The sequence below is a fragment of the Dipodomys merriami genome, unplaced genomic scaffold (assembly GCF_024711535.1).
Source record: "Dipodomys merriami isolate MVZ:Mamm:240054 unplaced genomic scaffold, mDipMer1.0.p SCAF_22, whole genome shotgun sequence".
Taxonomy (NCBI): Eukaryota; Metazoa; Chordata; class Mammalia; order Rodentia; family Heteromyidae; genus Dipodomys; species Dipodomys merriami.
The window spans coordinates 8,700,922-8,725,164 of record NW_027203604.1 but is presented as its reverse complement, the minus strand read 5'-3'; the positions used below and the strand labels follow the sequence as shown (position 1 = coordinate 8,725,164).

Here is a 24,243-nt window from a genome sequence, read left to right as displayed (position 1 = left end):
ATGATAGGCACATACCACCACACTCAGCTTTTACTGTTGAGCTAGAGTCTCAGTAACTTTTTGCCTGGTCTGGTCTCAAACTCTGACTGTCTTGATGTTTCTCTTCCAAATAGCTAGCATTACAGTGTAAGCCACTACGCCTAGCACAACTAGGTGTTTTATGTGTGAGAAAAAGAGAGAGGAGAGAAGGAGGGAGGGAGAGAGAGAAAGACAGAAAATTCAAGAATGAGAACATGAGAGAACCAGCGCTTGAACTCTGTGCTCTTGCTTAGCTTTTCCACTGATGTCTGGAAATCTACCACTTGAGCCATGTCTCCAGTCCAGCATTTTTCTGGTTAACTGGAGATAAGTCTCAAGAACTTTTCTGCTCAGGCTGGCTATGGACTGTGATACTCATATATCAGCCTTCTGAGTGGCTAGAATTACATATGTGAGTTACTTAAAGGCTTTCAAGTAGGCATTAAAAAAAAAACCCTAGTATGTATTAATCCATATTTTTTCAGGTTTGGAAAACAGTATACTGTGGGTATGTTACCACTAAATAAAACTGAAAAGACAAAAAAATCCTTTATAATCATCTGTGGCCAATGCCTTATACATTGTATAAATAAAGCCAAATCCTTCTAAAAGGAAGGCAAAGAAATGGACTGCAATAATAGTGTATCATTAACTGCTACAGAATGATAACATTCATTTCCAATCCAAGTTCAAAGTAGTATACATATTATGTCTCTCATTTGCCTTTATAGTTTTCTGAGATGGAGTCTTATTATGCTACACAGGCTAGCCTGAAACTATTAGCCTTCTGTAGTGGCAGTTTTTCTGCCTTAGCTCTGGAATAACTGGGACAATAGAAGCAGCCCAGCTTAGTTTTAAACAAATACAAGAACAGAGTGGTATAGATCTGTATTTCTGTGTGCGTGTATGAGTGGTGTATATATATAAATAAAATAGACTATACATACTAAACATTCCTTACTTGCCCAATTTGTTTTCTGGTGGTCTTTATTGTATCACCACATATAACATGAAACATACCAATTTATAGTGTTCAATTCAGGGTACGTAGTATAGTCACAATTCATCAATATAATCCCTGAACATTTTCATCATTTCAAAAGAAAAGCTTGTACACAACCCTTCATTCCCACCTACCTTCACCCCTGGCAACCCTAATCTGCCTTCTGTGTTTTTGCCTATTCTGGAAATCTCATATAAACAGAATCATCTTCTATATGGCTCTGTGCATGTGGTTTCTTTCACTGAGTATGTATTCAAGGTATATCCATGTTTAGTTCGTATCAGAACTTATTTCTCTTTATAGTTGACATATTTTGAAATGGGAAGATATTTTATATTTTACCTATTTTTAATCTATTCTTTATGGACATGTGGATTGTTTCCATCTTTTGGCTATTGTTCATGACACAAGTATGAACATTTGTGTGTGTGTGTGTGTGTGTGTGTGTGTGTGTGTGTGTGTGTGTGTGTGTGTGTGTGTGTGTGTGTGTGTGTGTGTGTGTGTGTGTGTGTGTGTGTGTGTGTACGTTTTGAGCATTTGCTTTGAACATGTTTTCTTTTCAGTACATACCTAGGACCTTCATACATGTGAACGTGAAGTAGGATTTTATTGTATCTTTGATTTATATATGTCCCTAATGACTAATGATGCTTTCATGACTTCTTGTCCATTTGTCTATCTTCTTTGGGGAAATCTTGATTCAAATTCTTTGCTAAGTTTTGAAATGTATTGTCTTTCTTTTGTTTGTTTGATCGGTCATGGGGCTTGAACTCTGGGCCTGTCCCTGAGTTCTTCTGTTCAAGGTGAGCACTCTACTACTTGAGCCACAGCACCACTTCCAGTTTTCCAGTGGTTAACTGGAGATAAGAGTCTCACAGACTTTCCTGCCTGGGCTAGCTTTCAACTGTGATCCTCAGATCTCAGAATCCTGAGTACCTAGGATTACAGGCATAAGCCACTGGCTTGTAAGAGTTTTTTTGTACTTGTTTTCCATATTGTTATGGTATGCAATTCAGTTAGGTTTCCCCAAGGAGGTCACACCGTGACTGAGTAAGAGGAGCTGAAGAGTCAAAGTACTTCAAAGGGTTATATCTGTAGGACATTTCTGTCCTGTACATGGATGTACATAGAATCTTATTCATGTACACCCATATCAGTTTAACTTTGGTTCATAGATGCAGATAATTACTTAAGAAATTTAAATGTACTACTGTTCTCTTATAGGAAAGAAGGGACATTGCTTGGTAAAGGGCATAACTATGTACAACAAAGCTGTATGGTCTCCTGATCCCTGTAGTACCTGCCTCTGCTCAGATGGAAGAGTGCTTTGTGATAAAACCATGTGCCAACCTCAGATGTGCCCCTACACAGTTGTACCTGATGGAGAATGCTGCCCGGTCTGCTCTAATGCTGGTACAGAGATTTAGCCAAAACAAAGTCTCACATGTGATTTAGTCTTTAACTTCTATTTGTTTTTATCTTGTCATTAAATTAAGGTGTAAATCATGATAAACTTTAGTCATTTGGGTATGAAATATGGCACAATGCTGATAAACATATAAACATCTGGGAAAATATGTAGAAGGGTACAGACATAAGAGATTGTGGCTTTATAGTTACAGCTGTCAGATTATATCCCATATCTGACCCTTAGCATTGGTGATACAGTGACAATTTCTACAGTAGACTGAGTGATTGTGTATTGAGGGTTCTGCTTTGGTTTGTACATACATTCTCTCACGTAATCCAAGATTCTGAATAAAGGAGTGGTTTCTACTGCAGAACACAAAGCCTCAACCACACAAAAGCAACCCAGGAACCCACATCAAGGCCTGTGAAATCCTAGGGAGATACAGGAGTATGTCCTGGAGCATGATTTTCTTGTGTGGCAGTTTTGCACACATGAAGTCATAGCATTGGCTTTGTTGGATTTTCACTGACTATTCTCCTCCCCATTTTTTTGTGCTGGTTCTGGGGCTTGCATTCCAGGTCTGGCTGCTGTCCTTGAGTTTTTTTCCTCACAGTTAGTTACTACCAGTCGAACACAGCTTCCAGCTTTTTGGTGGTTAATTGGAGATAAGAATCTCACCGACTTTCTTGCCCAGTCTGGCTTCAAACTACAATCCTCAGATTTCAGCCTCCTGATTGCTAGGATTACAGGCTGAACCATTGCACCTGGTTCCTGATCCCCTTCTTCAGTGAGATTCAAACTAACCAAATGGGCACCCTTGAAAGGTCTCTTACCAAAAAAAAAAAATGACATATGAAAATAAACAAATGCTTGGTAAATAATTTGACAAGAAAGGATAGGGACATTTTCTCTTGTCTATAGAAGGAAGATTACAACCATGAAAACAGATGATCACAGGTTCAATGTCTATAAAAATCTCCTGCCAGCCAGAAGGAATATTAGAATACTTAGGAATTGCATTTTTGTTTCTTACTATCAGGTATTCCATTTAAGTATTATGCTGTTTGAAAATGCTAGAAATGTGATTGTTTAGATAAACTAATTCCAGGGAGTAAAATACAAGATAAGATCAAGACATTCCAACACATTTTTCAAGACTTTTAAGAGTATTTATGAAAGACTTAAGTATTCATGAAAGGTTGAAGTTATATTGGAAAAATAACTTGGACATATTGGAGGGATTTTAAATGTTTTAATATGGTAGCCTTAGTTTACTAATATTTTCCTATACCTTTGGCATGCTTTGCTAGAGATTTGGAAAAAAAACCTTGACTTTATAATATATACTGTAATGCTATCACAAGTTATTTGTTCAAATATTTATATTTCCTGATTTCTTTTGGGAGATGGTTTATAAACAGTATTCAGTGAAGGGAGAGAGAGAGGATCAAGTGAATTTTAAATTTTGTTGGAAGAAATCGTATGTATTGTGTACTCATACCTAGTACTCTTTATTCAGAGTATAACTGAGTCTAGACCTAAGTCTTCCCTACTTTCTTCCAAAGACATAAAGCTAAAAATAACTTCCTGCTATTATCTATTTTACCCCCAACATTGTGGAAAGACAAAGAGCAATTTTGTGCAGAAGTCTAAATTAAAGTAATTTTCTTTGTTGTTGTTGGTTGTGGGGCCTGAACTCTGGGTCTGGGCGCTGCCCCTCAGCTCTTCAGCTCAAGGCTAGCAATCTACCACTTGAGCCACAGCGCCACTTCCAGTGTTTTCTGCTTATGTGGTGCTGAGGAATCGAACCCAGGGCCTCAGGCATGCAAGGCAAGTGCTCTACCACTGAGCCACCTTCCCAGTTCGAAAGGGAGAATTTTCTATCAGTAATTTGATTAGAAACCAGAAGATATCAGAAACTGAAAGAAAATTGGATGATGATGATGATGATAATAATAATAATAATAAAGCTATAAAAGTTACACTTCTGTAATCAGGTAATATATACATCTGTGACACCTTTTAAAATATCTGATAGGCTATAAATTCTCACCTTATCAGTAGCCCTGATGAATGGAACAGTATCTATTATAAAGGTATTACATAAGGTAACATTTTAGTATTACAAAGGACTGCTTTCCATTTTGCATCATATGGCAATATTATTCCCTCTTCAGACATCAGGTAGTGCTATATTCTTGCATAAATAAGAATTAAGTTATTTTGTGTAAAAACTAGTCATGTGGGCTCAAAAAATTATCAACAGCAGATCTAACAAAACAGAAGAAAAGTTACAATTAGACTTTTCATGGAAAAATTTTAAAAAGCATTTCATCTTTAGATAGCATTTAAAAATGTGGAGGGAATAATATTTACTTATCTCTCATCTTCATACTTTTTCCTTTATTAACATCATCAACTGGCCCTGCTATCTCCTACTTGTGTGGTCATTAGTCTCCCATTCCCCTCCCAATGGTGCAACATTAAATGATAGAACTGAATTTTCTGGTGATTCTTCAGAACAAACAGAAGCTACCGATTTACTTCATAAGCAACCGCCACCACCTCAGGTAGAGATGGACCAAGTACACAATAAAGAAACACTTCAATCTGAGGAGGATGAAGAAGCAATTAAAGAAGATAAAGAGCATAAGAAAAAGACTTCTGAACCTAGAGATCAGAGCAAACTTCACAGTGAGCAGAACAGGAGAGAGAGAAAGCTGAAGCCTGGGGAAGAGAAGTCAGTACAGCAAAGACTGCATCCTGGAAGGGGAGAGGAAGAAGAGAATCAGGAGAAAGCAGAGGAGGAAGAAGAGGAGGAGCAGGAGCAGGAGCAGGAGCAGGAGGAGCAGGAGGAAGATACCATAAGAGGAGACGTATTCCAAATGCCTTCCCGAGTCCCCATCCCTGCGCCTCCCAGAGGCAGGCCGCGCCTGCCCAAGGGCTGCTCCCTCTCCTACAGGACCATCAGCTGCATCCATGCCACCCTCACCCACATCCCACCGCTGACAGCACCAGAGATAACAAGTCTGGAACTCATAGGTAAGAGATGTTGACTTGTTTTAGTTTTGTACATTTATGAATACTTTATGAATGTTACGTTTTGCTTTAATAATAGAGACTAATTTTTATCACCTTCATAATATGAATTGTGCAAAAGAGTCAGGCACTCACTGAAAAATGGCTCCATTAGGTATAAATTCCAAAGCAAATTATAATTATTTTGTCCTGAGGCTTGAACTCTGGGCCTGGGTGCTATCCCTGAACTTTTGTGCTCAAGCTAGAACTCTACTATGCTTGAGCCAATAGCTCCACTTCTTGCTTTTTCTGTGGTTAACTGGCGATAAGAGTCTCACAGACTTCTTCCCTGGCTGGCTTCAAACCATGATCCTCAGATCTCAGCCTCCTGAGGAGCTAGAATTGCAATCATGAGCTGGTGCCTGGCTAACACACAATTAAAAAAAAATTTTTTTTTGTCAACCATAGGGCTTAACCTCAGGGCCTGGGTTCAATCCTTGAGCTATTTTACTCAAAGCTAGAAATGTACCACTTTGAGCCAAAACTCCACTTCCAAATTTTGGATGGTTAATTGGAGATAAAGAATCTCACAGACTTTCCTGCCTGGGTTGGCTTTGAATCTCCATTCACAGATCTCAGCCTCCTGATCAGCAAGGATTATAGGTGTGAGCCATTAGTGCCTGGCATACCAAGTTGTTTTAATGGCCCTTTTTTGAAAGTTTTAATGAGATACAATTAATATGACAGAACATTCTTAGTGCCAGGTTGTGTTCTATTGTATGGACAGAAGCTGCCCAACAGTTTTTTTAGGGTAGCTACTTTATTGTTACCAGAAATGTTCGAGTTTTTTTTAATGAGTTTTTATGAGTTTTGACAAACACATGCAATTGAATAAATGCCATAATAATCAAGATATAGAACACTTGTATCACTTCTCAAAATTCCTCATGTCAATATCTACACTTGTGCTTGGCTACCAGAATATAATGGTTCTGTTTCCTGTTCTTACAGAATCACACAGCACTTACTGTTTAGATTGGGTTTCTTTGTTGTTGTTGTTGTTGTTGTTATTGTTGTTGTTGTTTTTACATCTTTTTAGTGCCAGGTGGTGTTCTACTGTATGGATAGAAAGTGCCCAACAGTTTTTCAGGGTAGCAACTTTATTGTTCCCCAAAATGTCCTTGAGTTCCCACAAAGCCAGTACTTCCTATTGTCAGCTGTTTTCAGCCTTGCCTATCTTCCTCAGTGAATGGGAATGTGGTGTCTAGATCCTTGCCCATGTCTCCATAGGGCCCACTTGAAGTGTTCAGAGTGGAGAAAGAGCAGGACCAGCTGTGAGGGGCTAGCTGGTAGGGAAATGCCAGGCTGGCCCCAAGGATGTAGAGGTGAGGGCACCTGAATGGATTTAAAGTTACATGTGCAGAGATGGCAAGTGTCAAATGCGCGAGAACCTTCATGGCTTCCCTGACACTACTTTCATCCCTCTTTCACATGATCACCTAAGGAATTCCTTATACGCCCCCCCCCCCCCCAGGCCCTCTCCTTATAGCCTATGTGAGGTACACTGTGCTCTAGGAAAACTCAGGCTGTCAAAGTCAAGTTTTGCTTGGAAAGGCTGAAAAACTCAAGTGGTATGACATTGCATTACAAAGTTACCATGTTTTTGTTAACTTGCTTTTTTCATTTAGCCACTGACTACATGACATATAACTACATGTCAAAACAAAAGTCCATAAAATTAAAGCAGGTAGGATCTTCTGTAGATAGAAGACAGTAGAAGCATAATATTAACTATTGGAGAGGAGAGTCTAAGAGATTATTTTCCCAAGCTTTCATTTTGTGGGAGGGGTGGGGGAGGGGAGAACTAGGGCTTAAATTCAAGTTTAAACTACTGTTTGCTTGCTGGTGTTCTACTTGAGCCACAGTTTCAGCCTTTTTTCCCCTCAGTATTTTGGAGATGGAGTTTCACAAACTTTTCTGTCTAGGCTGATTTAAAAAATTTTTTATTTTATTGTAAAGATGCTGTACAGAGGAGTTACAGTTACATGAGTAAGGTAATGATTGAGCATTGTCTAGGCTGATTCTGAACCATGATCCTCCAGGTCTCAACCTCCAGAGTAGATGGAATTACAGGTATGCATCACCTGTGCCCAGCCCAAGTTCCTTTGTGAAGAGAAGGAAAAGTGAATGGCAGTGAGTGATTTACTTGTCAAAACTAGCACCATATTTTGAGTGCAAAGAAATGGTAATGAAAAGTATGAAGAATAAAAATTGGTTTCTCTATAGCCTTGCAGAAACATACCCTTGTTATAGATGCATAAAAGCTACTAGCACTGTCCAGCTATAGAAGCATAAAAGCTACTAGCACTGTCCAGCAGACTATATTCTGGTTCTTTTGAGCAGTTTCATCTGAAATATGAGGTACTGGCCACAATAGATTCTTTTTTTTTTTTTTTTGGGTTGGTTGTGGGGCTTGAACTCTGGGCTTGGGTGCAGTCCCTGCACTCTTCAGCTCAAGGTGAGCACTCTACCGCTTGAGTTGCAGAACCACATCTGGTTTTCTAGTGGTTTATTACATAAGAGTTTCATGGCCTTTCCTGCCCAGGCTGGCTTTGAATCGTGATCCTCAGATCTCAGCCTCCTGAGTAGCTAGGATTACAGGCGTGAGCCACCGGTGCCTGTCCACAATTTATTCTTGAAACTTTTGACTATGTAAAATCATCTAGTCCCAATCTTGTTATTTTTCCAAACATGTTTATTTGTATTAACCTGTCAATGTTCTGAGTATTGCTTTCTCCTCCATATATAACTCTCACTTCATATTCATGAACATGTATCTGCACATGTGCCCAATAAAACTAATTTGCTCTGTGTCCTAGAGAATTCCATTACCTCCATTCCGGATGAAGCATTTAATGGATTACCAAATTTGGAAAGGCTTGATCTGAGCAAAAATAATATTACCTCTTTGGCCATAGGTCCCAAAGCATTCAAGGTAAACATTCCAATTTGTATTTAATAATCCCCATGGACAGATTCACCATGACTGCCATTGGCTGGGGTTGGAAGGGGGGAAGGGAGAAAAAAGCAGAAAGATTTTTGTCCTGGTTTTCATTCACATTAACAAAGTTTCATTTCTGATGTTCCTAAATTGCATTCTAGTTTTCTCTTGACTACAGTTTATTTTGCCAACATTTAGTCTTAATCTAAGTCTTAACCAGTAATAACATCAGTGACATTAACTGGCATTTTGAATTTACAAAGCAATTTCTAAGGAGTTGAAAATATGTTGATATCTGGTCTCCTAGAATATGAAGTATTGTTTAGTGTTAAAGTAGAGCTTATTTGGAACCTCTTATTAAAATTTCCAGGTCAGCGAGACACAACTTCCTTTTTTCTGCACAATGGGAAAAAGTCTGATGGAGGATTTTTAGCAGATGGGGTTCTGGGGAAACAAAAACCCACAAATGGGCTCAGATGAAAATTTACACAGGAAAACAAAAATAGAAGAGACAAAAAGTTGGTTTGGGTAAATGAAAACTCAGAAATATATGTACTTTAAAAACCATAAGTAGCCAAGCAGCAGTGGCTCATGCCTGTAATCCTATCTCCTTGGGAGGCCCAAATGGGAAAGATTTTGCTGTTTGTGGTCAACAGAGGCCAAAGTCTGCAAAATTCCATTTCAATGGAAGGTAGCTGGATTCAGTGGAGTCTGCCTACATCCCAGCTTTGATGGGAAGACTGAAATAGGTAGATTGTGATACAGGTGTATGTCTGGGTAAGAAGTGAGACCCACTTCAAAAAAATGCAAGAGGGACTGGAGGTATGGCTCAATGGTAGAGAGCCTGCCTAGCAAACATGAACCCCTCAGGTCAAACCCCAGTACTGCTCCCCTCAAAAGACCTCAGTATAACACAGTGTATTTCCTTAGGTAAAACTTTTGTTCCTTTGGACAGTTTTCTGGGCCCTCTGTTTACTCTCTGGGAATGTCCCTGGCCTCTTATAGTCTCTGCTCTTGGTTTTCCTCTGGAGTAGGGGGAGGTAGTGGGAGAGATTCAGATGCCTGCTCAATGTGAAGGGCTGGCATTAGAGAGTCATACTTTTTCTTACATTTGATCAACTATGGGAGATTACATTCTTTTCCATCCTGTTCTAAGACCGCTGAAATTTGAGTATCACTGGAGAAGTGAATCATTCCATATAACTTCAGTAAAATGTGGTGGTGCAGGCTAGGTCTGGCCAACAAACACAAGAATACAATGTGGACATGCCTTTTCCTGAAAGTTAACTGAGTAACTATATAGGAACAACTGATGATACTTGGAGCCCTGTTTTGAAAACTTGCCACAGCAATTACTGCTGTTTTATGACTCTTTTCCTAGCATAGATATTAGTGCAGATAAGAAGGTGAATTTTATAAATGTTAGAAGGGCTAACATCTACTTGTTAGCATCCATGACAAATTACTGTAGGAATTAAGCAAAATTCTGTCAGCTGCTGTGAAGGCAACATCCTCAGTCCTAGCAAAATATGACTGATCCAGTGACTGCAGTAGCATTCTTTTGCTTTCTAGAGCTGCAATATAAACACTCACAAGAGGAATATAAAATTAACAAACATAGTTTGCTACAAAGGCCAGAGAAGTATTATTAAGATAATATTTAACTGTTTAAGGGAAACTGATATGCAGATTGCCATGCAGTCTAAATATTACTGCCCAAGCCTTAGGTCTGTGTGACTTTCAGCATCTATTTAAACTGACCAACATGTAGAAGGTGTAACTGTATAGCTGCCATCAGATAAAATGGTAATTCTGAGATTTTGTTTAAAAGTTTCTGAAGAAGTTAATGCGTCTGAATATGGATGGAAATAATTTGGTACAGATTCCTTCAGAATTACCATCGACATTAGAAGAACTTAAAATCAATGAGAACAATCTTCAGGCTATTGATGAAGAAAGTTTATCAGGTATTTAATATTTTTTTCATGACAGTTTTTCTTATAACTTTTCTTCTCTTGTCCTATAGAAATTGATTTATGATATTACCAAATAAATAGAAAAAATTGGGTCATTTTTCCATTTAAGTTGATAAACATTTTAACTTTTCACTGTCAGACTTAATTATAAAGAAATTTAACAGCTGGGTGCCAGTGGCTAATGCTTGTAATCCTAGCTACTTGTGAGGCTAAGAACAGAAGGACTGTATGTACCTGGGCAGAAAAGTTAGCAAGACCTTCTCAACCAATAGCTGGGGCGAAGTGGCATGTGTTTGTCATCACAAAATACATGGGAAGATAGTATTAGGAGAATCATGGTGCCAGGTTAGGCAGAAAAATTTGACTTTGTTTCCATGATAGCAACCTGGACAGGAGCCTTGTGCTTGTGATCTTACCAACAACAGGAAGACTTAAAGTGGGTAGATTGCCACTTGGGTGTGTACTGGCGTAGATAGTATGGTTTACTGATATCATGCTAGCCTAACAAGTTTAAGGCCTTCAGTTCAAACCATACAGTACTGCATAAAAAAAGAAAAAAGATATAAGCATGTACGGCACTGGGTCCTGCTATTAACACATTCAATAAGATTGTATGTGCGGTGCTATGGTACCACCTCAACGTGCCTTCCTTATGGATATATTTTGGTGAGGGGTGTTTAAACCTGCAGTAACTAGTTCCTCTTGTGCTTGTTTCTGGAAAGTGCTGGGTAGCTGAAGTTATACCACATTTTCATTAATTCGAGTTGATATTTTTGATTAGATTGTGAGCTTCTTTAGGGTAAAACCACCTATTTTACTTTTTCATCTTACAGACCACATAGCACTGCTGTGTATAGTATTGGTACTTTCTCTTAACTTGATTTGTCTATCATGTAAATGTTGATAACCAAGCATTTAAAGAGGGAAAAATTAAATTATTTCTTTAATTCCCAAAACTTTTATAACCACAAAACGTTTCTGGTTATGAAAAAAGAACAGTAATTAATAATGACCAGTTCCTGAGGATTACATAGTTATGGAAATACTCTATTTCCAGATGGATTTCAGGGCACACATGAAAAACATTAATAAACACGAATTTTGATGGGCTTTGTCATATGGAAAAAATTGGAAAATTTACTGCTCTCTTAAAAACACTGAAAACATAAAATTTAGAATAAGTGTACTGATGGGCTGTATGAACTATTATATATGGGTTTACATTTCTAACTCTACTATCAGAATGATACCTTATAGATCATAATCTAAGTTTTGTTTGTTTTTCAGACAAGGTCTTTCTATATAGCCCAGCCTGCAGACTGGCCTTGGGCTGGGTTCTGAATCCTGCAGCTACACTAGCCCCTTGAGTAGTGATGTTCTCTTGGCCGCAGCAGCTGCTGGGTGCCCTTGGCTCCCAAGAGTCTTGCTGTGGATGGTATGGTCAGGCTCTCTGGCAGTGGGCCAGTGAGCTAAACATTGTCCCTCTAGGTGCCATGATGCAGCCCTCTTGTATGGAGTGCCTGGCTTGACCATCAGTGGCTGCTGCTCTCTAACATTCCTCCCTGTAGCTTCTGCTTATGATAGTCACAGAGAAGTTGGGAAGAAGGCAGTACAGTGAGGAAAAAAAAAAAAAAAACTACCAGAAATACATGAGGACACAAGATAACTCTGCTGTGGGGATTGCAGGCAGGTCATCTGTAAACCAGTTGTGAATCAAGGGCATGAGAGCAAGTAAATTGTGGGAGATGCTTGAGAGGTGAATATGTACTAAAGAAAGAGGGAAGGCTTACCACTGATGGAGAAGATTGAAAGCTAGAGAACACTGGAAAAACAGACTTGCTTCAGAAAATTTGTTTTGATGGTACTGGCATTTGAACTCAGAGACTTATGTTAGCTATTTAGGCCCTTTCTTTTGTCAGGCCTAATGACCAAAACAACCAAGTCATGACCACTGTGGCCACTCTAGCCCAACAGGAACACTGACAAATTACCTTGTCCACAACTAGTCATGGTACCTCTCCCACAAAGTTTGCTCTTACTTCTATTTCCTGTTCATGAATCTTCTTTCAACATCAACTTAAACCAGAAACTATCTTCATCTAGTTTTCTCCCCACTCTCCTCAAAACATCAAAGGAATCATGGATTAGCTCTATGTTTCTCTTTCAGGTCATGTAATGACCATTAGTCTACTTACACTATCTTCCTTTAGTGGAAAACTTCTACATTTTAAACTTCATCTCTGTACACAGAAATGCTAAATTCTCACTACTTTTAATTTTAGGAAAAAAATGAGGAAATAAAACCACTTATCCACTTTCCGGGCTGGCCTCCCTATTTCCTGTCATCCAACCCTTTGACCCTAAGTACCATCCTAATCTTTTACAACGTGGCTTTATCATGCCATCCCATGTACTGCTTCTTGGCAGAGAGAGAATGAGAGCCAATCTGCATCCAGGATACAAAGTCCTTCCCCAGGCCATTTCTCTTACCCCACTAGGATGAGGCCTCTATCCCCAGCACACCCAAAGGCAGTTTACCTTCGCTTCAGCCTGAAAATTTCTCCCATTGTAACTTAAATCTTCCTACTCTTTTTTTTTTTTGGTGGGGGGGCGGGTCTGGTCGTATGGGGCCTGAACTCTGGACCTGGGCGCTGTCCCTCAGCTCTTCAGCTCAAGGCTAGGGCTTGAGCCACAGCGGCTTTTTTTTTTCTTTTTGCTTATGTGGTGCTGAGGAATTGAACCCAGGGCCTCATGCATGCAAGGCAAGCGCTCTACCACTGAGCCACCTTCCCAGCCCCAAATCTTCCTACTCTTAAGAGATGTCTACTTTTATCCAACTCAGAGCTCTTTAATCTTCTAACATGGTTTGTATCTTTACTCCTGATATCCTTCTTTGGGTTAAGTAGATTGAGTTGTACAGGGTATTTGGGGCAATGTCTATAACAGAAGTTGGACAGGCAAACATCCTTGGTTCTGGGAATCTTGGCTACGCCCTGACCACTGACTCAGAGGCCCCTGGGTATGACATCGTTGAGTGGTGCATGCTCTAGCTCAAAACTAACTTCCAGTTGACCTAGATGATATTACTCCTGAGGCCAGTGCAGGAAAAAACAAAAAACTTGTTTGTATTAAGGCCTTTCTTAGTAGCTAAATCTGAATGTGTGGAGAATATTTGATCATCGTTCTTTCAAATACTCCCATTTGAAACAACAGCAGCAACATAAAAAAATACCTATTTTGGGGGCTGGGAAGGTGGCTCATTGGTAGAGCGCTTGCCTTGCATGCCTGAGGCCCTGGGTTCGATTCCTCAGCACCACATAAGCAAAAAGAAAAAAGCCGGAAGTGGTGCTGTGGCTCAAGTGGTAGAGTGCTAGCCTTGAGCTGAAGAGCTGAGGGACAGCGCCCAGGCCCAGAGTTCAGGCCCCACGACCGGACCCCCAAAAAAAAAAAATACCTATTTGGTTGCACTCTATGCCCCAAAATGAATAAATTCGGAATTCACTGCTTTGCTTTATTTCTAACTCCCTTATTCAAAGACTGAAGGTTTGCCAGTGAAAGTAATCCTTTATGTTTTGGAAAAAGGAATAAATTCCAACCTATTATGTATGACACTGCCAGTCTTAGCTACAGGTCTTTGAAAATCCTTCCAATTACTTCCTATAATCTTCTTTACTTGCCTACTTATATTCCAAATTCCTTCTTGGCTGGAGTGGCCTCTAGGAATACCCCTGACTTCTGAGTACCTTTTCCTATCCCTTTCTTGCTTCTTTTATAAACATTTGATAACCCAATTCTTTTTTTTTTTTCTTTTTTGGTCATGAGGCTTGAACTCTGGGCCTGAGCACTGTCCCTCAGCTCTTCAGCTCAAGGCGAGTGCTCTATCACTTGAGCCACAGCATCATACCTGGTTTTCTGGTGGTTTACTGGAGATAAGAGTTTCACGGCCTTTCCTGCCCAGGCTGGTTTTGAACCCCAATCCTCAGATCTCAGCCTCCTGAGCTAGGATTACAGGTGTGAGCCACCAGCACCCAGATACAACTCAATTCTTGAATGGTTTCTTATTTGGACTATGCAATTTTTTTGAATTGCTCATCTGTGATGTGCAAAGTACTTAGAAAAGAGATCTATGGGGGTGGGGAATGCAGATAAAGTAACTGTTATCTCCACATATACTAAATTTTCACATGTAGGCTATAAACCTGCATGCTTGACTAGGGGCATAGCTCAAGTGGAAGAACATCTACCTAGGAAATATGAGGCCCTGAGTTCAAACTGTAGTATTACCAAAACAAAAACCAAAATGGTATGACTCTTCTTTCTGGCTGATACAAGAGACTGAACTCATGGACTTGCTCATATTAGGCAAGCGTTCTATAACTAAGCCCCACTACCAGCCAAACCTCATGTTTTCCAATGATTCTAATATTTTGATAATTTTGTGTTTTTAGACTTAAATCAATTGGTCACCTTAGAATTGGAAGGAAACAATCTCAGTGAAACCAATGTCAATCCTTTAGCTTTCAAACCCTTGAAGAGCCTATCCTATCTACGTCTGGGAAGAAATAATTTTAGAATTATACCACAGGGTCTTCCTGATTCTATTGAGGTACCAGTATCTTTCTACTGTTTTGAATGTACCACATTTTTAACATAATAACAAAATAAACATATCTTAAAAGATTTTAGTTATAAATATACATTTATTAAATTGCTAAAGTTTCTGTGCTGTATTCAGAATTTACTGTAAATCTGAGCTTTAGATGCCCTTAACAAGATGATAAATGGTACTACTGACAGTTCCTTTTGGGGAATGGGGAAGAGGAAGTGAGAGTTTGGACAGAAATCACAACTTTCAAAAGGTATCTCTAAGACAATTTAAACTGTCCCAAATAGAATCTAGACTAAGCTCAAACTGTTAAAAACAACAACCTGACTCCACTCAAGTTCCAGGTAAAACCACATACGCTGTAACTGAATCCTATTAGTATAGATCCAAGTGTTGTATCAACAAGGCCTTGGCCTTGTTTTGTACCTTACAAATTTTGACCTGTTCTATTGAGACTGCCTTTTGATTACCTCCAGGACCAAAGTCCCTTCCTTCTTTCAGCTGTTCTAGAGTCAACCTAAGAGTTCTCTGGAGTGTGAGCTTCTTGCTTCAAGGAGTGTTCAAGTATCAACATTCCTCATTTCCTCTACTATAAACACTGAAGTCTAGAGAGTCTAAAAATACGGACAGAGCCAGCTGGAACCCAAGTTTCCTTATCGGAGCTTGTTTCTACCACGCTATGTAATTAATCCAGCAGAAGCTGGGATGGAACCTCCTCTAGTGCAGTGATCCGGAACAGTTATCTGTTGTGATCTCATGCTGTTGTCATGGCTACCACTCTCCTTGTTCCTGTTTCCAGACTAAGAGTTATATAACAGTGGAATTTATCACTATTTGGCTTTATATCAGAACCACCTAAGTTCTTAATGCATACAATCTCTTGTACCTATCCTGAATATGCCAACTTAGATTTTTTGGAGAGCAGAGTCAGAAATTTAAAAAACAATTAAAATTTTATGTAGATTATCTATGCAACTGGTTAAAACACAATAATTTGGATAATACAAAAGATGAATGTGCCTCTCTCTCTATGTCTGAACCTCTCAAACCTTCCATCCTGGCTTCTTTCTCTCCAAAGGGACGTACTCCACCAACCTGGGAAGTGCTAGGCAAACAGTATGCAAACATATGAACTATAAATCCAAGGTTTCTGCTTCACGCCAGCCTCACCTAACTCATGTCTCAAGACTCACATCATTCTTTCCTACAGCTGCAGAATTTTCAACTAAAGGATTGGTATACCAGGATTTATTTAACTTGTCCCCTACTAGGATCATTAGGTTGGAAATTATACTTTAAAAAGCTCATGAAGTGACTAATTAAAAAAGTCACTAATCTAACTCACTTCTTGAGTATATGTGAAGATAAAAGCAAAGATAGCTGAATTTCTATTTTCTAATAAATATTTCTAGCAAATACCAAATTAAGTGGTAAAGAAGAAACTTATGATAGAAACAGAAAGTTACATTGAAGAATTCTACTTCTATGTTTTAGGGAATACAAGGAAAATTTTTATTTAGATCCTTTATTAACAAAAATTCATAATGCTAACTGAATTTAATTTGAAGGCAGCCAGCCATTCAAATATTATTGGTAGTTCTAGTAAACTTAATTCAGATCCTAAATTAAAGCTCTTAACATAATTATCTTTAAGTTAAATTAATCGTAATATATATAAGAGTAAAAACAGCAGCCTAAAAATTTATAGATCTCTTAGAATGCTGGGAAGCTGGCCTGGAGGTATAGGTCAGCTAGGATGAGCCCCTGCTGTAATAGCCCTGGAGTCTTGGTCAGGCATTACAGTCCTTTCAGGCCCTTCACCAGAGGGCCTTCTTACTTCCCAGGACTTTGAGTTACATGAATAAATTTTACAAGCTAGAAAGATTTATATAAATATATGGTGATACTATATCTTGTAACAATTCTGGCTAAAAATGAAACATATTAACTCTATAATCAGTATGACAGTACTTTTTATTTTACTAGACATAAAATTTGAAACTCAAAAAGTATGAACTCACTTTAAAAAGCAGTAAAAGACTGATAATATTCTACTCATATGTATTTTCAAATATTCTACATTAAAATTTAGTCTCTGAAATTGAATATATTACTGAGAACAACAAGAAGAAAAATAATAGTATTTTCTCTCTATAGGAATTATACCTAGAAAATAATCAAATTGAAGAAATAACTGAAATTTGTTTCAATCATACCAGAAAGATAAATGTGATTGTACTACGTTACAATAAGATAGAAGAAAGTAGAATTGCTCCTTTAGCCTGGATAAATCAAGAGTAAGTATTTAATTTTCTTAGCATCCTTTCTCAAAACTGGGTTACTTTGTGAAGTTTCCAAACTGCTCATTATGTAACAGGATTTAGGATCACTACTACCTAATGGACACCCTGCCAATGTGCGCCAAGTGTTAAGCTAGCAAGATCTGAGATCTGACTATAACTCAACTGCTGGTCCAGCTCTGCCTACCTCACAAGTTGTCAACAGGCTTAACTAGAATAATCCCCTGCACACAATGAGGAAGAAATGTGTTATCGTTTTTCCTAATCCTTATTAGGTAGAAGTACCAGGCTCCAAAGACTAGGTTTGTCCTCCAGTTCCACTCCACCTTCTTTTGTCCAAAATACATGAAAGAAGCTGCCTTGCTTCAGTAAAGGGGCAAGATGAGGCCTGGGAATCAGAGGTGTGGTCTGGCAGCAAGTCCAACAGATGAGCCACAGGTCCTGAGTAAAGCACATCTTGGGATACAGGTTGTTAGAAGTATGATAGAGAGAGATGAAAGAAGTCTGAATAGCCAACTGGAGGATTGTGGAGGCCCCTGTGAGGGTAAGAGTCTTTACCAGGTGAAAAGGGATACGCAGATGCTCCAGAAGACTCAGGGGAAGTTCCTAAAAGAAAAGAGAGTTCACCACATTCCCCAGACCTTCCAGCACATTAATACTTCTAGATCACTGTCTCATTCCAAGTCCCAGGTGTGTCAGATCATCAAAACAAATGTGGAATGAAAATGCAGAGGAAAAGAAAACAAAATTAGCACAAACCAAAAATTCCTTTGCTCCCCACTTTACCCCAAGGATCTGAGATTTCTTCCCTGGACCCTGCTGTGCCCTTTTGTTGGATCTAGAGCTGGGAGGCAGGATGGATGTAAGAACATGAGCTTTGGAGCCAGATAGACCCAAGCTGGCAATAAATAAGTTTCTATTTAGAATCATTACTGCAAACAGCTGGCCTTATTAAGATTTAGAGCTGAGCTGGGTGCTGGTGGCTCATGCCTGTAATCTTAGCTACTCAAGAGGCTGAGATCCGAGGATCACAGTTCAAAGCCAGCCCAGGCAAGAAAGTCCATGAGACTCTTATCTCCAATACACCACTAGAAAACTGGAAGTGGCGCTGTGGCTCAAATGGTAGAGTACTAGCCTTGAGCCTGATCCAAAAAAAAAAAAAAAGAAAAGAAAAGATTTAGAGCTTCTAGTGTTGTTTTCCTGAGGTCCCTACCCTGTTAACTTTTTCTTTGTTACAGAAACCTAGAATCCATTGACCTCTCCTACAACAAGCTATACCATGTCCCCTCCTACCTACCCAAGTCATTGTTGCACCTTGTACTCGTGGGGAACCAGATTGAACGGATCCCTGGCTATGTATTTGGCCATATGGAGCCAGGCCTAGAATACTTGTACCTGTCATTCAACAGACTTTCTGATGATGGTGTGGACCGAGTCTCATTCTACGGGGCCTATCATTCTCTGAGAGAGTTATTTCTGGATCACAATGATTTAAAATCTATACCACCTGGGATACAAGAAATGAAAGCACTACATTTTCTGAGGCTGAACAACAATAGGATTCGGTAAAATTTGACTCTTTCAATAATGAATTTAAGTTGTGTTTGATTAAAAGTATGATTAAACAATGATGGCATGAACTCCAGGATTTAAGAAAGAAAGGACATGCTGGGTGCTGGTGGCTCACACCTGTAATCCTGAGGAGGCTAAGATCTGAAGATCACGGTTCAAAGCCAGCCCGGGCAAAAAATTCCCCGTAAGACTTTTAGCTCCAATGAACCACTCAAAAATTAGACATGGTGCTGTGGCTCAAAGTGGTAGAGCAGTAGCCTTGAGTACAAAGAGGCTCAGGGACAGTGCCCAGACCCTGAGTTCAAGCCCCACAACTGACAGAAAAAGAAAAAAAGCCACTAAGGAGTTGAGATTAAGTATTAATAACTTTAATAAGTGTTAATAATTGCTGAGTGGGGTATATAAAAATTCATTTTAGTGTTTTTCTATTTTTTATATGTTGACAGTAAGCATTTTAATAGTTATTGTTGTGTATTATTACACAGTACTCAGTAACTTGGAGACAGGTTCAAATAATACTGCACATTGTTAACAGACTAAGTACTACTTTCACCTACATAAGTAATTTTAAATAAACTCATATGCAGATCAGATGACTATTTTTTGGGGGGGGTCCAGTCGTGGGGCCTGAACTCTGGGCCTAGGTAGGCACTGCCCCTCAGCTCTTCAGCTCAAGGCTAGTGTTCTACCACTTGAGCGGCAGAGCCACTTCCGGCCTTTTCTGCTTATGTGGTGCTGAGGAAACAAACCTAGGGCCTGATGCATGCAAGGCAAGCGCTCTACCACTGAGCCAACTTCCCAGCCCTTCTATCTAGATTTTGTTTGTTTTTTTTGGTCGGCCTTGGGGCTTGAACTCTGGGCCTGGGCACTGTCCCTCAGCTCTTCAGTTCAAGGCAAGTGCTCTACCACTTGAGCTACAGCGCCACTTCCGGTTTTCTGGTGGTTTATTGGAGATAGGAGTCTCATGGTCTCTCCTGCCTGGGCTGGCTTTGAACTTCGATCCTCAGATCTCAGCCTCCTGAGTAGCTAGGATTACAGGCGTGAGCCACCAGCGCCCGGCCTCTATCTAGATTTTTATAGAAGCAAAATTTTGAATATATTGAATCACTATTATCATTTGGGCGGGGCATATTTTTATGTATATGTTTGTTCCGTTCTTCCTAGTCAGCATGAATTACTGGAAGATTAACCTGAGACACTTTGTAAGTGCAATTTAAACCTTCGGCTAGCTGAGATTACATCTGTAAACCCTCACAGACAGCTTGTTTGTTTAGATGGGTGTCTTAGCATTTTCCCAGGGGCTAGCCTCAAACCAGTCTTCCTGATCTCTCCTGAGCAGATAGGATTACAGACACAAACCATCATACTTGGTCATTCTGGTTTTCAAATCACAAGGTTTTCCCCATTTGCAGGTTGTGACCATGTGCTTGAGTGCATTTATAGTTTCTATTTTCACATTTACATCTTTGATATTGGAATTTGTTCTAGCATTGTTCATGCTGAGCTACACCAGGGGAAGCCAGAACAAAATGTTCTTTATAATTGGTCTGACTTTCGCTGTTAGCTGATATTTCCTGAAATCCTTTAAAAACTTTTAGGTTATGGTTTAAGACCAAGGATATAAGAAGAATATTCAATTATTTTAACAGTAAAAGTATATTTTAAAACATATGTAGCCAAGTACCAGTGGCTCATGCCTGCAATCTTAGCTACTCAGGAAGCTGAAATCTGATCATCAATGTTTGAAGCCGGTCCTGGCAGCAAAGCCTGTGAAACTCTTATCTCCAATTAACTGGAAGTGGAGATGTGTTTCAAATGCTATAGAGTTCCCAGCCTTGAGCACATAGTACCCAGGCACTGAATTCAAGACCCAGTACCAGAACCAAAAACAAAATAAAACAAAAAGTGAAAAGTAAACTGAACTCTTAAATCTTAAAAAGTAACTTCTTTCTTGGATTATTAGTGACTTTCATGTCTATTTTTCTTCAGGCATATTCTTCCAGAACAAATTTGCAATATTGAAGAGGATGAGGATTCAACTCTGGAACATCTTCATCTTGAAAACAATTATATCAAAACTAGAGAAATATCATCCTACGCATTTTTATGTATAAGATCATATTCAAGTATTGTTCTTAGACCACAAAACATCAAGTAATACAAAATTTTCTTTTGCCATTTATAAATTTTGCTCATATATTTTAGTAGCATGTCACTAATAAGAGACATAATCGGGCTTGGAATGTGTGGTAGAGTGCTGGCCTAGCATGCATGAAGCCCTTGGTTCGATTCCTCAGTCAGTATCATATACACAGAAAAAGCTGGAAGTGGTGCTATGGCTCAAGTGGTAGAGTGCTAGCCTTCAGCAAAAGAAGCTCAGGGATAGTGCCCAGGCCCTGAGTTCAAGCCCTAGGAGTGGTGAGAGAGAGAGAGAGGAAAGAGAAAGAGAGGAGAGAGAGAGGAGAGAAGGGAGAGAGGGGAGGGAGAGGAAGACAGAGAGGGAGAGGGAGAAAGAGAGAGAGAGAGAATCTTCATTTTATCCTCAATGTTATGGTGCAAGTCAAGTTGCTTTGCAGTGTTAATCCACAGATGAATAAATAAATTCACAGAAAAGGTGTAGTTTTCTAGGAATTTCAGTGAAGGTGTAAAATCCCCCATTTCCCATTATTATCCTGAGACAGACCAGAAGAAATTTGAACAAAACAAATTCAACCTTACTCTTGCTATTAGCTGATTTAAAAAATTTTATATGTGATGATAGTTCAAGACCAAAGGTCTTTCTGACAGGAAAAAGACCAGGTAGAATTTACTGCGCTGTTATAGTTTATTATTTTCTACAAAACCTTGTATTGTAATTACTATTATAAATATGCCACCATATTGAGTTAGCTTTAGTTCCTTCTCTAAACTACATGTAGGAAGTTAAATCAGGATTATAATGCCAACTTGTTAGTTTAAATCACAGCACTGTGAGCTATGTACATTGTTAACATTAAGTGAAACTAGCAGAAGGAGATACAAAAATTCTGTACTATTTTTGAAACTTCTAGAAGTTCAATCTTTTAAAGTTAAAAAACAATATTTTAAGCTGGGCATAATGCCTGCCTCATCCTGTAATTCTAGCTTGTAAGATAATCCACAAATGAATAAATGAAAATTCACAAAAAAAGGTGCAGTCTACTTGGGAAGATGAGATTGAGAGGATCCATGTTTTAGGCTAAACCCAAACTTGTGCTAGCAGTACATTCTAGGATTAAGCAAAATTGGTTCCCTTGAATTGATAGATTTAGATCGAGGTCTGAGCTGGGCCCAGAGGCAGAATAAGCTGAGGAGACAACACAAAGTAAGCATGACTTAAGTGTGTTCTGACCACTGGAGGAATGAGAAGGGAAGGCTTGCTATACAAGGAAGAGACTAGCTTCATTAGATGCAAAGTACAGTATGCCATTAGAATGCTCTGAGAAGAGAATATATCATAAACACAATGATGGAAGGACGTGAAAGCCATTCACTATAAAAATCCAGAAAGAGAGCCGCTGCTGGTGGCTCACACCTGTAAGCCTAGCTACTCAGGAGGCTGAGATCTGAGGATCACGATTCAAAGCCAGCCCGGGCAGAAAAGTCCATGAGACTCTTATCTCCAATAAACCACTAGAAAACTGGAAGTGGTGCTGTGGCTTAAGCGGTAGAGTGCTCGCCTCGAGCTGAAGAGTGCAGGGATAGCGCCCAAGCCCAGAGTTCAAGCCCCACAACCGACCAAAAAAAAAAAAAAATCCAGAAAGAGTAGTATCTAAGTGGGAACTCATATAGTGTGGATGAAAAGGAGACACCAAAAGGAATTTAGTGAGTAGTCATCTGAACAGATAAGAAGTATACAAAGACATGACCAGTGAGTGCAACTTCTCTAGTTTACATGAGGCTGCTGATAAGTTGATCAGAAGAGCTAGTGCTAAGTTGGGGTGCTAGTGGCTCACACCTGAGGACTGTGGTTTGAAGCTACCCCAGGCATGAAAGCCTTTAAGACTCTTATCTCCAATTAACTACCAAAACAGCTGGAAATAGAGCTCAAGTGGTGGAGCACTATCCTTGAGCAATAATGCTCAGGCACAGCACCTAGGTCCTGAGTTCAAGCCCCAGGACTGTTACCAAAAATAAAAAAATAAAGGTAGTGCTGAACTACCTTTCTGACCTGGTTAGAAAACAGATGACAGAAAAATAGGACACAGGCTTGGAAACAATCACACAGGTTGAGGACATGTGCCTGCAGGGGCTTGTGAATAAAAGGGCACTGAGCATCATTTCAAAAGGGCAAAGCTGCCGGGCGCTGGTGGCTCACGCCTGTAATCCTAGCTACTCAGGAAGCTGAGATCTGAGGATCGCGGTTCAAAGCCAGCCCGGGCAAGAAAGACCGTGAGACTCCTATCTCCAATAAAACCACCAGAAAACCGGAAGTGGCGCTGTAGCTCCAGTGGTAGAGTGCTCGCCTTGAGCTGAAGAGCTGAGGGACAGTGCCCAGGCCCAGAGTTCGAGCCCCATGACCGACAAAAAAAAAAAAAAAAAAAAAAAAAAAGGGCAAAGCTAAAGTCACCATAGCCTCTGACTTCCCAGAACCAGCACCTAGTCATAGGAGGAACTACACCTAGAGTCTACATCCTCAAAAGCCTTCTAGGCACTTGATGTCGGTGCCACCACTCCAGGACAGTCTGAGTTTATAGATTTAACTGGATACCTGCTACTACTACTTATGTATTATTTTGTTGCATAATGTTGCTTTTGCACAATAACTGGGTAGAGATGAGGGTTTTTTCTCAAGAAAAGATCATAAAAATTTGGAGAAACCAGAATTCCTTTCTTGGACCCTTGCATTCTATGTAAAATAAGTGCTAAACTGGCTGCTGAATAAAGAGTTTGTCCCTTTGGTCCACAATGCAAAACTATGCTCATCTGTTGTTCAAAACTAATATGAATACTAAATCTAAAAATAATAATAAAAAGCCAGGAATGAATTTGCAAATTTTAAGGGTTTTCAAAAGAAAAATAAGAAACCTAATGGAAAAAGATTTACACAGGTCATAAAATTAGAAATAATTTCTCTGACGGACATTGGAAACCAAAGAGTTTATGTTTTAAACAATTAAGTCATGCTTTGACAACTGGTAGTACTTAGTAATCAATCTGGTTGTTCTGTATAATAGCAACATTGACTCTATCCTTCCAAGGCCATCATTTAAATATACCATGAATTACTATGTCCCAAAATTCTATGTTATTGGAATACTCAAATTCTGCTGTTTAAGTGAAATGGCAAAGGATGGGATAAAACCCTGTATGAAATCAA

At 39.3% G+C, this 24,243-nt stretch overlaps 2 protein-coding genes across 4 annotated transcripts in view; one reads left to right on the top strand and one right to left on the bottom strand.

Moving 5' to 3' along the window:
- Ecm2 (extracellular matrix protein 2) overlaps nucleotides 1-23,839 on the top strand; it is a 74,600-nt gene extending 50,761 nt beyond the window's left edge. For 2 of the 3 annotated variants that reach the window (XM_070033272.1, XM_070033271.1), the window contains exons 3-10: nucleotides 2,246-2,434; nucleotides 4,887-5,474; nucleotides 8,330-8,445; nucleotides 10,283-10,418; nucleotides 14,876-15,033; nucleotides 17,191-17,330; nucleotides 18,572-18,898; nucleotides 20,895-23,839. In XM_070033272.1, the coding sequence (XP_069889373.1) occupies nucleotides 2,246-2,434; nucleotides 4,887-5,474; nucleotides 8,330-8,445; nucleotides 10,283-10,418; nucleotides 14,876-15,033; nucleotides 17,191-17,330; nucleotides 18,572-18,898; nucleotides 20,895-21,063 (1,823 nt within the window). In that variant the 3' untranslated portion in view covers nucleotides 21,064-23,839. The remainder of the gene's footprint in view (nucleotides 1-2,245; nucleotides 2,435-4,886; nucleotides 5,475-8,329; nucleotides 8,446-10,282; nucleotides 10,419-14,875; nucleotides 15,034-17,190; nucleotides 17,331-18,571; nucleotides 18,899-20,894) is intronic. The other variant, XM_070033273.1, reaches the window with a different exon arrangement.
- Cenpp (centromere protein P) overlaps nucleotides 1-24,243 on the bottom strand; it is a 185,557-nt gene that overhangs the window by 44,210 nt on the left and 117,104 nt on the right. The window lies entirely within an intron of this gene.